Source organism: Trichosurus vulpecula, chromosome 2, assembly GCF_011100635.1.
Source record: "Trichosurus vulpecula isolate mTriVul1 chromosome 2, mTriVul1.pri, whole genome shotgun sequence".
NCBI classification, from domain to species: domain Eukaryota; kingdom Metazoa; phylum Chordata; class Mammalia; order Diprotodontia; family Phalangeridae; genus Trichosurus; species Trichosurus vulpecula.
Window position 1 is genome coordinate 59,467,680 of NC_050574.1, and position 16,152 is coordinate 59,483,831.

Here is a 16,152-nt window from a genome sequence, read left to right on the forward strand (position 1 = left end):
TGAAAAAAAAACGGAAATTAGACTTTATTAACAAATAAAATATATACAACGTCCAACATGCAGCTGTTCAGATAATTATTAAAAGTTTAGCACTGGCTATATTTAACCCACTGCAATGCCACACAAGTATATACATACATGAATAAAAATCCCACCTGTGATTTCTGGTCCATTTGTGCTCATTTCACTTATCTGGAAAAGAAACCTAAGATATGATACATTAAAGGACTTAATCTTTTCATGCCAGGATTTCAAATTGTCTTTTATAGTTAAATAACAGCTTCCGCTACTCATGGCTCATGAGGAAGGGATGATACTAGAATTTGAAAGACAGTGCTGTTTTGGGAGAACTTAAAAGTAAACGATTTTCCTCTTTTTTGACCGGAATCCACTGTGCATATGAACTCTGGCTTTTTTCATCTTCTTTAGGGGATCCTGCAGTCTCTTTAGCTGTTTTCTGAAGTACTGTATTTGCTACAGAGTTCTGCAAAAAGAAAATCAAGTATTAAGTCAAACTTTAAAGCCGAGTATGGTTAAGGAAACATTAGTAAATCCTGAAAACTATTTCTGCCAAACTTTGAAATAAGTATCAAAATTCTTATGGTCAAACAAATTAATGTCCAATTGTAAAAGTTGACATTTGTATATTTGAGAGTTTTTCATGTTACATTTGAAAAGTGGTTTGTTAATGATTACTTTGGCAAATGATTTGGAAATAACTTAAGACCACTAAGAATCCTGTTATAGGTCATTTAGTCCAATCCCTCATGTTAGAGAAAAGGAAACCAACCCAGAGTGGAGGATTGGCATTCCCAAGGTCACACTGCTAAGCAGAACAGGAAACTGGATCCTAGTTGACAGAGCAGGAAGGCAAACACACGTTTTCCAGCTCTTAGTCCAATATTCTTTCCACTATCTGTGCTGCACCAAGGAAACAAAATGAAAATCACACATACTATACTTACACCAGAGCTGAAAGGCAGGCTTCTCTGCTGGGTAGAACTTTCATTCGAGGTTTTAATTATATCTTCATTTAATCTTCCTGACTGCTAGAAAAATGGGTAAAAATAAAAATGTTTTTTAAAAGACTGAGTCATCCAATTGATGACAATTCTATAAAAAAGTTCATTCATTAGTATACACTCTTAGTTGGAAATATTTATAAACAAGTTGGATCTACTCAAAGAGTTAGTAAGAACAGGCCCAAACAAAACAATGGTCTGTTGAAGACTCACCCTAAAAAATTAACTCAACATCAGATTCAAATATGGCAATATTTAGAAGCTAATGATGGGCTCTTTTTACTTACACCTCACTGAGGCACAGGAATTCACAATAAATCCAACCAATTCTTGATTATAAATTCAGATTCAAATGAATATATAAAATGCCATACCAGGTTGAGTGAAAACCTCAAGTTTAATTTCGCTGTTTCCCATCATTCTTCATCAAAAATTAAGGAAGCATGAACGACTTAGTTTTCATCAGCATTAAATCTGCATTAAAAAGTCAACCTAGGATAGTTAAGTCACCAAGTAGTTAACACTTATGCCTAAAATAGGTTTTAAGAAAATGGGTTCACCTGGATGGCATTTCTCGCCTGTACTACATAAGCCTCTTTTTAGATATTAAATGTTGGGGCAGGATATTTTTTTAAATCAGAAATGAGTTAAAGGATGTAAGTATTAGCAGCAAATAAATACTTTTATTCACTTACATAAAATAACTAGACAATGACCAAGATTTGTTTTAAAACAGATCCCAAAGTCTAACTGCTAAGCCAAAACCACCCCTATTTTCTTAAACATAAAAGCTGAGGAATTGAAAGTTTTGATTTTTATGTAATGGGAAATTAAAGCACATTGCATTTGAATGATTTCAGTGCATATATCCTGCACAGCTCTGGAGAATGACAATAAACTTATCTGCAAGTGGTGCAGGCCTCTTCTTCTGTTATCTCTCAAACATCTGGAATATATTGCATACATTATGAAAGGGACATCTATAACACAGATGCCTCCCCAAACCACAAAGTGTACTTCTACGGTTATTTCTGAAATGCAATTTTAGATATCATATCTGAAGAGTAGCTAAGTTTGCATCTGTCCAAATTCTAGCATGCAGATATCCTACCATCACAAAACTAAAATTTCCAATTTGTGAAAGTTAACTTTCAAGTTATTTAAACCTCTCTCACAGCAGCTTTAGCCCATGTATCAATTACCAAGAGATTTTCTTCCTCAATGTCTGGAGACCACATTCATGATTTCTATAAGACAGAAATAAAGCAAGTGAACTGTACTGAATGGTGGGAGTACAGAATTTGTGGGAACATTATTTGTTGCAAATGAAAAGTTAATGAATAGTTTGTACAGTATTTATTAATCTAAATCAGGTGTTAAAAAAAACCAAACAAACCTTGAGAATTACACAGAAGTGCTTGTGCTGCATTTTAAAAGAGTTTGGAGTTGTTCAGACCAATTAGTATTCCATGATTTGTAGAGCACTTCCCCCAAAACAAGAGCATTACTTGCCCACCTTCACTGTATGTATAAATTTGATTTCAGATTTTCATAGAAATGTAAACTAAAGCATTCTGAAAATAAGTCACTACACACTACAAGTTCATCTTGGAAGTAGAGTTTCTGAACTGTTCTTTGTTTAAATGAAGAAATTACAAACACCTGATAATACTTACCACAACAAGTTTTGTAGCATCACCCTGTATTTGTTTTCCATAGTTTGTGTCTTTAGATTGTGGACCAGTTTTGAGACTAGCTGGCAAGTCAATATTGGCTGTTCCTAAAGCTTTGGCTGCATTAGCCTTTGCTATTTCCAAAAGTTCCATCCTATCTGGAAGAGAAGGAGCAAAGCAATTATTAACACCTAACACCTAATTTTCTATCGAGGAAATCATGCACCATCATTATCATCATGCAGGAATCAAACATACTTCTTAAAAAACAAAAACATCTATCCTTTTCTCCCCACCCATTCAGGTGTACTCCTTTAATAAAGAGATGACATTTATGTAGTGCTTTTAAGTTGTACAAGAGCCCTGTAAAATAGCTATTCCAGCCATTATTTGTTGTTATTCAGTCATGTCCAACTCTCTATGACACCATTTGGGGTTTTCTAAGAGTGGCCTGCCATTCCTTCCCCAGTTCATTTTTATAGATGAGGAAAGTGAGGGAAACAGGGTAAACTGATTTGCCCAGGGTCACACAGCTCAAAGTGTCTGAGGCTGGATTTGACCTCAAGATGAGTTTTCCTGAGTCCAGACCCACCACTCTACTTCCACACCTACCTGCCCCAAAGCCATTATGAGCCATCCCCATTTTACAGATATGGCAAAAGTATTAAGCGACCTGCCCTTTAAATGTCAAGGCTCAAAGTTTGAGCCCAGATCTCTGCTAATTTAAAGTCTGGCACTTTCTTGGTATCTTGGGAAAACAAGGGGGCCATATGGTGTAATAGAAAGTGCTGGCTTCTGCCAGCTGTCAATAAATCGGCCAGGATCATAATAACTTTAATTTCTCTAGTTCCTTATAGACCATTAATACTATATGCACGACTGGAGCCTCATTACTGTGCCCTGCTGACTTTGCTGCCCTTAAAGAATGTAATCATGTATTCAATAAATAGAAAATGAAAACTGTTTTTTTTAAAAGCTCCTAAGCCACTCTGCAACTTTAAAAGAGCTATTGCTGACAGTGGAGTCTGGGGTGTGGTCAAATGGGAAGTCACATGAGAAGTCATTTTGAGCAATAATGTTACAAAGAGATTTAGACAAACATATAATACGTGTAACTAAATGAACAATTATAGACATATTCAGGCAAATTCTCTGTTCTATAGCCAGTTTGGTTTATTTATACAGCTGAGGCTCAGTGATGGCCAAGTTAGAAATTTTTAGTTCACACAAAGTTATAGAACTTTCAATACTGCCTCAATATTCAGTATTAAAACGCTCCAATTCCAAAGTCTACAAGATCTGAGTTCAAATGCAGCCTCAGACACTTATTAGCAGTATGACCTTATTTAAGCCTTATTTGCTTCAGTTCCTCAACTATAAAATGTGGACACACTGGAGAATGAAATGGCCCACCACTCCAGATCTTTGCCAAGAAAACCCCATGGACTTTTGTCAGGCATGACTAAACCACAATTCCAAAGATGAATTATGAATATAGAACTCCCTACTCCTATACACATGAAGTGTTTTGTTTTGTTTTTTCCTTTGCCAAAGATCAAAGCTGACTGGTAGAGAAAAAAACTCTAAAAAAACCCTCTGCTTTGTAAAGTATTAAGAGATAACTTTTCTCAACCTTAAAATGTATTTATTGATTTGAATTTAGTTTGATACTACCAGCCAATTAAAAGAACAAAGGAAAAGTGAAAAACAACTGGGGCAGGAAACAAAGGGAACCAGTAAAAGAGGAAGAAGCTTTAACAAGCAGGAGCTGAAGTGCTTGAAAATTTTGTCACCACACCCAGCAATATTACTCCCAAGCCCAAGATCACTAGTCACCACTGACTTTCAAAGTGGTAATTAGCTGGTAAAGCGGTTCAGGTACATTTTAAAGGCTCCACACTGCACTGGACAGTCACGAAGGAAAAAAAGCATTATAAAATAACCTACAGTGAAGTATGGAGCCCCTAAATGAGCCATATCGTTGTCCCCAAACTCTCTTACCACTGCCTCTGTATGGGGCTAACTTTAACTTACGATTCTAAAGGGATTGGTGTTCAAAGTCCACTTAAAATGGGTTACATTTAATATGGCTGAACAGATCCCTAGAATCACATTGGGATTCCTGCAAGCTTTCATCAAATCTAAGGCAAACAAAAGTAGTTTAAATATAATCAATCACTATACCAGACAGACCTTAGTACCAACTTTGCAGAATTCAACTTTAATGTAACTGGTTTCCATTCAATTTTTTTTTTTTAAATTCTCCGTAAGTTCACTTCCTCTATCAGAAACCATTTCTAAAGGGGCAGTTAGGTGGCACAGTAGATAGAGCACCAGCCCTGCAGTCAGGAGGACCTGAGTTCAAATCTGACCTCATTTGACACACACTAGCTGTGTGACCTTGGGCAAGTCACTTAACCCAGATTGCCTCACACACCACCCCCCCCAAAGAAAAAAAAACCATTTCTAAGGTCAAGAGATTCCAGTACTCAATTAGGTGAGTGAACATACCAACAAATAATTTTTTTTTAAAAATAAAGATTTCAGAATAGTTTTGTTCTGCTCTTCAACTTCAAGATTCAGCTAGTTCTGCTTGAGAAAATTGACTTACCTTTCTCACTTAAACGCAGAGGTGACCGGCTTCGGGATCTGGACCGAGACCTGTATCTCCAACTCTTGTGTACCTCTGGATAGACTGTCCGTCCGAAGCCATAGTACCTTCGTCCCCGGGACCCCAAGTCAGCCCTCCTATAGTACGACCGTCTGTGGGACCTGGACCTGCTGGGGGACCTGCCCCGGGAAGGCGAACGGTAATACCTCTGGTAGGCCCGAGGTGGGGGCCTCTCCCGGTGCCTGTGGCTGCGGGACCTCGAGCGGCTCCGGGAATATGAGCGGGAGTAGCGGCGGTACTTCCGTTGGTGGTGCCGGCGGGACTGGGAGCGAGACCTGCTCCGCCGAGACCTGCTGCGACTGTGGGACGATGAGCGGGAGGACTGGCTCGAGGAAGATCGAGAACTTGCAGAGGATGATGTGCTGCGTGACCTTGAGGAGTGCCTGCTGGAGTGGCCTGTCCCAGAGCCCGAGGGGGAGTCCTTCCCCTGGGGAGAGCCCGGCCACATGTCATTCACGTAACTCGTCATGGCCCTCCTGCAATGACAGTCACAGGAAGCGGTCAGCCTACTCTCTCGGCAGGAGGCTGGTGACACCCAGATCCCACCTGTGGCACTCAGGTGTGCTCTTGCTCTCCCAGGACCAGGCCCACCCCAGAGGGACCAAAGGAAGGCCCTAGGTGCAATGAGAGAGCAAGTTCAAAAGGTAAAAATTACCCAAAAGCCAAATTTGTTTCTCAACGGGTGAAGCCACATTGAGTTCCTCTTGAGTATGGGGAGGCGGGGGGGGGGAGGGGCACTCAACTTGGGCAGTGGGGGTCAGGGGTTGGCAAGAAGAATGGGGCTCCTCAAGCTGCGCTATGAACAGCTGAGTCAGCAAGTAAGTTCCCACAAGACACCTAAGAATCATCATGCTGGACAGCTACAAGAAAGTCTATGATCTGGGGTCTGTGTCTGACAGGAGATGCACTGGATGTGAGAAGGCCTCGTTCCTTCCAAATAGCCCCAGGGGCATGGAGAATGTGAAAAGCATATTTTGAATCAGTGTAGATATTGAGGTGCTTCCCTTTTCCCAATGTGAGGGCCCGTGTCAAACCAACAAGTTCAGCCTTCTGCACGGAGGTGGAAGGGTCAAGGGAACTTGATTCGATGGTCTTGAGAAGGGAAACAACTTGCATAGCCTGAGTGCCAGGTGCCATCAACTACAAAGGCAGAACCACTGGTAAACAAGAGGGCATCCAGATTGGGGAGAAGGGTGCCTCTTAGGTCAGGTCTAGGTAAACAGGAACGTTCAAGGATCTCTTCACAGGAATGAACAAGAGGGCTCTCTAGAAAGGGTGTTAGGGGTCAGGACGGAACAAGTTTTCAGGGTGAGGTCAGGGGAGTCAAGAAGAAGAGTCAAGCGCTTGTTGGAGAGCCACTGGGACCATTTTGCCTCCAGAATGCCTAGGACTCAGTGTGGGGTATAAACAGTAAGAGGCTGTACTAGGGCTATTTTGGTAGCCTCATTTATTAGAAAGGAGGTGGCTGCAACTGCCCTGAGGCAGGGGGGCTAACCAAAGGCAACAGGGTCAAGGGCTTTAGAGAAAGAGGCAACTGGGTGGGGATCAAGGCCAAGATACTGGACAAGGACACCTTGTGCAAAACCTTGCTTCTCATCTACAGAGAGATGGAAGGGCTTTCTGAGATCAGGAAGAGCCAGAGCAGGCACTGAGAAAGATGGCGTTTGAGATCTAGAAATGCCAATTCCTGTTGGGGCTGTCATTCAAGAGGAGAGGTGTCTGGTCCGTGCGTGGATTTGTAGAGATGACCTTCAATGGAACTGAAAGAAGGAATCCAAAGCCTATAGTACCCTGCCATACCAAGAAAAGTTCAAAGCTGTTTCTTTGTGTTTGGTCAGGGGAAGCAAAGAATGGCCTGGGTCCTAGACTGGGATGGACCTTGGATTCTGGAGAGCGAGACTTTGTACCCACAACCCTTGAGATGGTTTAGTTTCAGCAGCAGCAAGGAAGACATCCCCTTTCATAGGGGACCATATCAAGAGATCATCAACATAATGTAAAAGAGTTGTATGGTGTAGGGAGAGGTCCAGAGGGTAGAGGTCTCTGAAAAATGCCTGAGTAATAAGGTGGGAGCTATCCTGGAAACGCTGGGAGAGAACCATCCAGAGGTACTGAACTGGCAGGTAGGCGTTGGGGGAAGCCCATTCGAAAGCAAAGATGAACTGGCACCCTGGGTCCAAAGGGATATGGAAAAAAGGCATCCTTGAGATCAATGACAATGAACCAGGAAGTAGAGCCAGGGATCTAAGCAAGGAGACTGTAAGGGTTAGGAACTACCAGTGGCTTTATTCACTTCCCGAAGGTCTTGGACCATCCATCATGAGCCATCAGACTTACGTATGGGAAGGGCTGAAGTATTACAGGGGAATTGTCAGGGGACAAGAAGACCACGCTGGAGAAAGTGGTCAACGGTGGGCTGTAGGCCAGTAAGAAGCCAGGGTTTGAGAGGATACTGTTTCTGGTAGGCAAAGTGAGTAGGGTCCTTAAGGTGTACCATTACACGGAGAGCATTGAGGGCTCTATCTGGAACCCCATTTTCCCAAACTCTGGAATCCAATAGGTGTTAGAAGGGGAGAGCAGGAGATTAGAGGAAAGAAGGCATAGATGGGGAAGCAGGGTGAAGGTGGAGTCTAATCTGGACATCAGGTCCTGGCTGAGTAAAGGACACGGGCATTCGAGAAAGACCAAAAACCGATGGCAAAAGAGAAGGTCCTCATAAGTGCCGACCAACAGGCTCATTCTTCTCCCAATTTGGTGTTTGTCATCCAAGACCATGAGGGGTTGGGGGGGAAGGGATAGGTCTTGCCAAAGAAAGAGGTGAGGATAAAGTTGCTCCCTTAATTAAAAAGACAACAGACTTACCCTCAGACGTCCAAACTCACCCACAGTTAAGCCACAGAGATGTTCAAGGAAGGAGCCAGGCTTTCCTGAGGGCCACGTCAGTCCGAGTCTTGAGGGTCTCGGGTGGCGGGGAGTCAGGTAGCCGGTCTCAAACCTCCCCCACATCCACCCTGGGAACAGTCCCGTTTCCAATGTCCCTCTGAATTACAGAGGGGGCAGGGTCCAGGGAGCTGTCAAGAACTCAAAGACGGAAGGGGACAGTCTCGAGACCAATGTGCAGACCTTTCGCAGTTAAAATAAGTACTGAGGAGCAGCAGGCCGGGCTCTGGCTATTAGCTGTCACCACGGCAGTGGCAAGGCCTTGGGCTTTCCGTTTAATCCTCCTCCCTTTTTCCTCTGCCTGTCAAAGACCTTGAGCGCAACATCAAGCCAGTCTCAAATGGGAGTTTGAGGCCCTTTTTCCAGTTTTCGGAGCTCCGTCAGATGTCCAAAACCAAGTTAAGAGATGAAATGCATGACCAGGAGGCTGGCTGGCTGGGTGGAAGGGAAATGGGGCCTTGCTTACACAGGAGCTGAAGGGAGACAGCCTTACGGAAATTTGCTATGACGATATAATCAAGGAGCTAAGCGAGCAAGACCTGCGCCTGCGCTCGTTGGGTCTTCCGGGGGGCTTTCGTGAAACAGTTACACTTTAACTCTCGGGAACCCCTCCATTATCATATTCACGAAATGTTGCGGCTCCTACCCCACCGGTAACCGGGTCGGACGCCTCGAGGGGCCGCGCCCTAGTCGTAGGGGGACACCCCGGGATGCCAACCTCAAGTCCCGGAGCTCAGCCCAGTCCGCGCACGCGCGCTCTCTCCCCTAGGCCCGCTCGCCCTCGGTCCTCCTCCGTCTCCCTCTTGTTCGCCCTCCCTCCCTGCAGACCGAGCACGCACGCGCAATCCCTCCCCCCTCCCCCACCTTCGCCCGCTGTCTTCCCCAGGCAGCTGAGATTGAGGAAGCCGAGAGGCCAGAACGCAGCGTAAGAAGGGGGACTTACTCGAAACTGACACCTAAAGAAGTGTGTGAGAACAGGGGCCTCCGCTCGTCTCCTCTCTCCAACCGAGAAACAGCTCAAAAGGTACACCTTCCGCACTCAACCGTCGCCTCCGCCTTCTGAAAACGCCGACCCCCAGGAGCCGCCGAAAGTACCGGAAGCCTGCTTGGTCGCGCATGCGCAACGGCAGCAGGCGGGGCGTGGGTGGGGCTGGCTTTGCCAAGCCCACCCCTGCCTCTCGCAGACATTCCATCGGGATGCGCATGCGCACCTCACAACCCCCACATCCGGGCTTCAGGCCGGGCGGATAGTTGTTCTGTTTCCTCGGGCTGGGCTGTGGAGGATTTTCTGGGCGGAGGAGTTGCGGGGAGGCTGCGGCGGAGCGCCAGGGACTGACCGACAGACCGACTGACGGCCGCCAGGTCCGCGCCGCTGCTAAGGGCTGGGGGCCGGTAGGTGCCAGGCTGGCCGCCAGGGCCCGGGCTTGCCGGGGCAAGGGCGGGGAGGGGAGGCGCCCCCGGAGCCCCGCTTGACACTCGCGACAGCGCCGGAAGCAGGTTCCGGAGGTGTCAGCCAGCTCTGACAGATGAGGAAACTGAGGCACACCCACAGCCCCATCTCTTCTGGGTGTCGGAGGCGACATTCGAATGCGGGTCTCACTGGCTCCAACCCAGAGCCCCGCAGCCTCCCCACCCCTTCCTCCTCTTGTTGGAGGGAAGGGGTTAGTGAATCGCCAGGCCCCGGGGTAGGGGACGGGGGGAGGAGACAGTCCTCGGGCACCCCCCCAGCACCGCCCCCCTGGCCTGAGCCCTGGAATTCCCCGAGTGCTTCCAGCGGAGCCCCGCCCCTGGGCGGGCTCTGGGACCAACTTCTGTGTCTCCCCCCGCCCCGGGGTACCGGGGTACCCGGGAGGAAAGGAGACTGCCCTTGGCTAGGAGAGAGTGCTGACCCCCCAAGAAGGGAGTGGGCGGACTTCTCCGCTCTCCTCTTCCTTCCCCAGGGTTTTGGAGGGGGGTACAGCTGTACGGTGGGCTAGCTTGGCCGAACACTTTAAAAAAGGGTGCTCCCTGGACTTGGACATAGCGGACACGAGGTTTGTGACTTTAAGCGAGGCACTGTCCTCTGGGCCTCGGTTTCCCCCCTTGTACAGTGATTTCTGAAATCTTGTCGAACTCTGAATCCCAGGATCCTGTAAAATCATCTAGTCGACCCGCTTCCCACCCCCTTTACAGACGAAGACAGAAGTTCAGAAAAGTTATGACTTCAACTAGAGACACAACTAATAATGTCGATTTTTTTTCATTGTTTCAAAAATCTCTGTTTTAACCCTCTTGGGTATTGCCACTTGAACGGCATAACCTCTCCATGCCTTGGTAGATGTTATCATGAGTCGTCTTTTTGAAGTGAATGATCCCTGTATTTAAGTACAGACTACTGCCTTTTAAATTTGGTTTGGCATAGCCTTTAAAAAGTGGGGAGTGGGGGTGGTCACCTACATGCCAAAATGAGGCATGGAATGAGAATTTTTGTGGAGGTAACCTTTCAACTATTTTTAAAATTTTTTATCGATTTTTTTTTATCACCAGAAATTCTCCCAGGATTCCTCTCCCTCCCCAATCCTGGAGAGCTATCAATCAATTTACCTTTAATTATGGAATCGTGATGCTAGACTGCTGCCACTAGAGGGTAGGGGAAAACTTGAGAGTTTTGATCAGACATGATCCCTAACCTCATGGAGATTATAACCTGATGGAAGAGTGAGACCCATAAGCAGTTCATTGTAATATACTATGCTGGGTGATAGGTGGGAGACAGAGTTGTAAAGATAAGTGCTTGCATAGGAGTTGGGTAGAGGGTGGGTAGGACTGAAGTAGATGAATGGGAGGATAGGCTATTCCAGGCTTAAGAAAATAGCAGGAGGTGTTCAGAGGATTGGACTGTAGTGGAGATTACATAAAAAATTGTATTATGAAATAAGGCTGGACAGATACGGTGGAAAGCTTTCAGTGCCAAAGGAAGGCATGGTAGAGAGTTACTGAAGATCTTTGAGCAGATCAGTGACCAGATGTTTTTGTAAGAAAGCGTGGGATTTGACTACAGAGGAGTATGTCTTTCTTGGAAAAGACTCTGACAAAGGTATACAGGATGGGGTCAGACTAGACGGATATTGCTAAAAGAGACAGAATCTATAGACTGATTTATAATTTAGCTGAATCTATGCAAATGATTTGTAAAGTAAAATGGAGTAGGAGTGATGACAGCTCTTAGAGACGGAACCAAAACATCACTCAAACGGGACTTCCCCCTAGTTTGGAGCCATCTGATTTGAACCTCCATTTTTTGGTATGCTTCTCTTCGTGTGACTTGAGCAGTCAAAATTATGTCTTTGCTTCTGTTAAATCTCTATTTTGAATACCATCAATTGCTATGTAATGTTTTATATCACCTTCATTTTTTAATATATTCCCCTCCACCATCTTGTTTTAGATTCTTGTTCAAACTAAGCAGGAAAGGCAAGATTATGTAGTACCTGGGTTTGAGTCCCAGCCCTGTCATTTCTAGCTTTGTAACTGGGCAGTGACTGAGCTTCAGTTTACACATCTGTAAAATGGGGATAATAATGCCCTTCCAAGATTATTGTAAAGAAAGCACTTTATTATAATAAGCACTGTATAAATATGGGTTTCATAGTAAAAATGGGAGCCTAGAACCATTAGATGAATGAGAAACATTAAATATCTGAAAACATTTTCAAGATTTAATCTTTTTTCATGGATAACCATAATAATTAGATACTCTACCTGGCATCTGAGCAGTAAAACCAGACAGCCGATGCACTCGATTAGTAAGTTACTGCCTGTCTTCATGTTGCTGAAGTTGTGTCCCACAAATGGCTGCTCCTGAAACCAGTAGAACCCGCTAGCTCAGGTCTACTCGAGTCATTCCAACATGATAAACAAGCTCTTGTTCTCTTCAATGTTTGCCTCTAGTTTGTTAGAGTCAGAGGTAAGTATAATAATTAAGTGATTAGTAGTGATAAATAACAGCCTTTTGATAGGTTTTCATATTTTATCTCATTTGCTTTTTGCTGCAAACCTGGAAGGTGGGTGCTGTTATTATCCTCGTTTTACAGATAAGGACCCGAGGCCTTCAGTTCTAACCCATAGCTGAGCAAAAATACCCTCTGCATTTTACCTGACTAATCAGTCCAGCCATTGATGGAAGACTTCCACAAGGGCCTCATTTCCTCCTAACGCAGACCCCTCCACTTTAACTCTGATTGTTAGGGAATCCTTTCTTACATCAAGTAAGTGCTCTTGTCTGCAACTTCTACCCTTTCTTGTTATGTCTTGCCTTTTGAGGACCAGGAGAACAAGTTTATTATCTGCAGATGACAGTCCTTCAGATGCTTGAAAGCTGCTCTTCTATCCCACGAAGGCTTCTGTTTCCCAGTCTAAACATCCCCAGTTCTTTCAAGTGATCCTCATGTGACGTGGATTCAAGGCTCTTCAGTATCCTCCTTGTCTTGTCCTACTCTGAACCTCAAGGTTCCTTCTGGGATCCATGAACTTGTTTAAATGTTTTGATAACTATTTCAGTATAACTGGTTTCCTTTATAATCTAGTGTATTTTATACATTTAAAAACACTGTGAGAGGGGGTCCATAGGCTTCAGCAGACTTCCATAGGGGTACATGATACAAAAAAGGGAGAATGCCTGCTCCAGCTTGTCAGTATTCTTCTTGAAATGTGTGGCCCAGAGTCCAGATGTGATCTGACCCTGGCAGTGGCACTTCTCATCCTGGACATTATGTCACTCTTATCGTGGCTTCAGGTCCATGGAGTATTCTACTGGAGATCTTACAAGCTAACACTGTAACATTAAGGACTACTTGAGGAGAGAAACTGCTTTTGCCTTTCTCTTATTTCCAGCACTTAGTGCAATGCCTAGCACATGTTAAGTTCTTATTAAATGCTTGTGGACTAACTACTCTTTGGATTATCACATAAGCCATGTCTTTGTATTTTGTCCACATGATTAGCGTGAGAGACCATCAAATGCTTGTCTGGAATCTGGGTAAACTACATTGTTTTCTCTAATCTACTTGTCTCATAGTCCTGATAATAAAGGAAACAATGTCTGTCACCCCCCCCCCCCGCCCAAACAATTGATACTGCCATTCATTGACAATTTGGAAATCTTGTTGTAATCTAATGTACTCTTAAAATTACCTGAATTCCTTTTGACTCTAAAACGTTTGTGTTAGAACAGACTGTGATTAAAGTAAGTCATTTAAAACTAGTCAAGCAGCTGTCGAGATCTAGAGTGCTGGCCATCAACCTTTGGGAAGTATCCAAACAGCAGGTAAAACATTTTACTGTTGGGGCAAGAACTTACTTAATGTTACATAACTAGATCAAAGCCATTTACATGAAATATGTAAGATCATTAATTTAGAGTGAGAAGGGCTCTCGGGCACATATGCACATCTGAATGAATCTTTTGTTCTTCAAAATTAGAAGTGTTCAGACACTTCCTCAGTATTTCTGTGCGTTATCTGCTTTCATTTCTGCTATTTGCAGCCCGTCTTGTCCGTATCCTCCCATAAATCCTTCGTAGAGAATCGTAGAGAATGCCTTCCTCTAGGTTTGTTCATTTTTCACTTGGTACCAGGACAATAACCAGGCTATCTGTCTGTTAACCCTGACTGTCTACATGATCAGCCCAACTGATTTTCCAATCATATATTCCCCATGTGATGTCTTTAAGCCGCATTTTGCATGCAAGTCATCACTGGTAATCTGCAGCCTGCTTATATTCCACATATGTGTCTCTGCTTCCCTTAGAGCCGCACCACAGCATACAGGATAAGTGGGTCACTTCACCTTAGCTGGAAGACCTCCTGAAGGAGAAGCATTATCTCCCAAGACAGTCTGTTTTACTTTGGGGTAGCTCTAATCATTAGGAAGTTTTTTCCTTTGATAATTAAAAATAGATAGTTATGGAACCTTTATCAGATCTCTCTCATTTTTTGCCTTTTTTTGTCCTTGAGGTTTAAAATCTACAAAACTTATTGGTTAATCTGGCTTAGTTGACCCTCCTGGCCAGACTAACTGCATCCTTGCTTTCCCCTCGATCATTGGTCTCTGTTTTGTAAGGTGATACAACTGTAGTCATTCACCATTGTCATCATCTACTACTCTCCTCTGTAACATTTTGCAGATGAATTTCTGTTCTAAACCAGTGTTGCCTTCATCTGCTATGTCTCTCTGCTTGACCAGAGAGCCCAATCTTTTGAGACATTTGTAGACTTTTCTTTGTCTCCTTGTTATGGCAGTTACTTTACCTCAGTTAAATTCCTGGGGAAATGGTGACGATCAGTGTCCGCGTCTTTTCCTTGGTCTGTCTTTCGTAGCTTGTTTGACTAGGTCAGTAGGGCATTGTGACTGCATGTAGTGTTGTGTCATCTTTAACCTTTCTTCTTCTATGATGTGAGATGCAAGGACCCCTTTGAGAGAAGACCCGGGAAGCCGACAGAGGTGCCCGTGGCCTCTTCCTCCCTCAAATCCAACACAGCTGCCAAAGCAGCGTTCCTAAAATGCAGCTACGACTCTTACTCCCCTCTTCAGGAAACTTCGGTCCCCTGCTGCTGTGGGATAAAAGACAAACTCTTCTTGGCATTTAAAGCCTTTCACAATCTAAATCCAGCCTACTCTGCCAGGCTAATTCCAATCACTCCACCTTATGCCCTGTATACTTCAAACTAACCTGCTTACCGTTCCCCCTGCTTGGGATTCTCTCCTTCACTTCTCAGAACCTCTTCCTGTTTCAGATCTTGATTCTCAAGGCCACCTCCTTCAAGAGGCTTATTCTCCAGTTGCTAGTCTCCCCCCTCTCCATTACTTTGTATTTATTTGTATTTATCCCATATTTATTTTTACTTATCCATGGACATGTTGCATCATCAGCACTTAACACAGTGCCTTGTACATAATAAGTGCTTCATAATGCTTGTTGAATGATTGATTGGTAGATGGCATGTTTATCGAGTTACAGTTGATACCAAACTGAGAGTGATAGCTAACACGCCAGATGTCCTAAGATTCAAAAAGATCATGACAGGTTAGAATGTGGAGTTGAACCTAAAAAAATGAAATTTAATGAGGATTAAGGTTAAATCTTATACTTAGGTTTAAAAAGCAGTTTCATAAACATGGGACAGACCTGACTAGGTAGCCATTCAATTAAAAAGATCTGGGGGTTTTGTGGACTGCAAACTGAACATGAGTCAGTATTGCTGTATTGCAGCTGTGAAAGCTGATGAAATCTTAGACTCCAGTCAAATGAGCCTTGTGTCCAGAATTGGGAGGTAATAGTGCTGCTACCCTCAGCCTAGGTCAGACCTCATGTGGAGCTCGAGGCTCAGTACTTGGTGCACACTTCAGGAAAGATACTGATCAGCTTGTTCTAAGTTTCTCCAAACACTCCAGTGTGCACATGACATGGTATTGGTTTACATCAAGTCCCAAGGTCTCACAGAGCCTCGCAAGAGATCTATAATGGCCTGGCCAACTGCACAGGAAAGACCAAGTAGATAAAGAATATCTGTTGCCCAGACTTCAGTAAATGTCTTAATGGATACTCTATATAGCTTATCCAACACCGTGAACTTCTGGGACAAACAAGTACAGATAAACAATGAAATGGGCTCCCGGTGGAAAAGGAGGATGCAAGGAGGCTACATTCCTTTTGGGAAACTGCAAAGCATTCTTATCCTAAGTTTCCAATAACACCAGAAGTCCATTTTTGAACACAGACGTTTTATTGGTATGGCACTACTTCTGAAGAACTCATGATGAGGTTCACACAGGGAAATGGAAAAGCAAAGAACCTCATCAAAAAGTG

The 16,152-nt window shown here is 44.1% G+C and overlaps 2 protein-coding genes across 4 annotated transcripts in view; one reads left to right on the forward strand and one right to left on the reverse strand.

Moving 5' to 3' along the window:
- Window positions 1-9,511, reverse strand: RSRP1 (arginine and serine rich protein 1). The gene is given in 6 exon segments (XM_036743514.1): window positions 1-484; window positions 966-1,049; window positions 2,699-2,853; window positions 5,307-5,842; window positions 9,250-9,448; window positions 9,451-9,511. Coding segments are annotated over 6 exon segments (1,203 nt in total). The 3' UTR covers window positions 1-316.
- The window catches only part of TMEM50A (transmembrane protein 50A), a 25,052-nt gene continuing 18,140 nt past the window's right edge, over window positions 9,241-16,152 (forward strand). The window contains exon 1 of one of the 3 annotated variants that reach the window (XM_036743518.1): window positions 9,241-9,330. The gene's annotated coding sequence lies outside the window, so the exon portion shown is untranslated. Of the gene's footprint in view, window positions 9,331-9,539; window positions 9,699-16,152 lie in introns of those variants that run through there. The other 2 variants (XM_036743515.1, XM_036743516.1) reach the window with 2 other exon arrangements.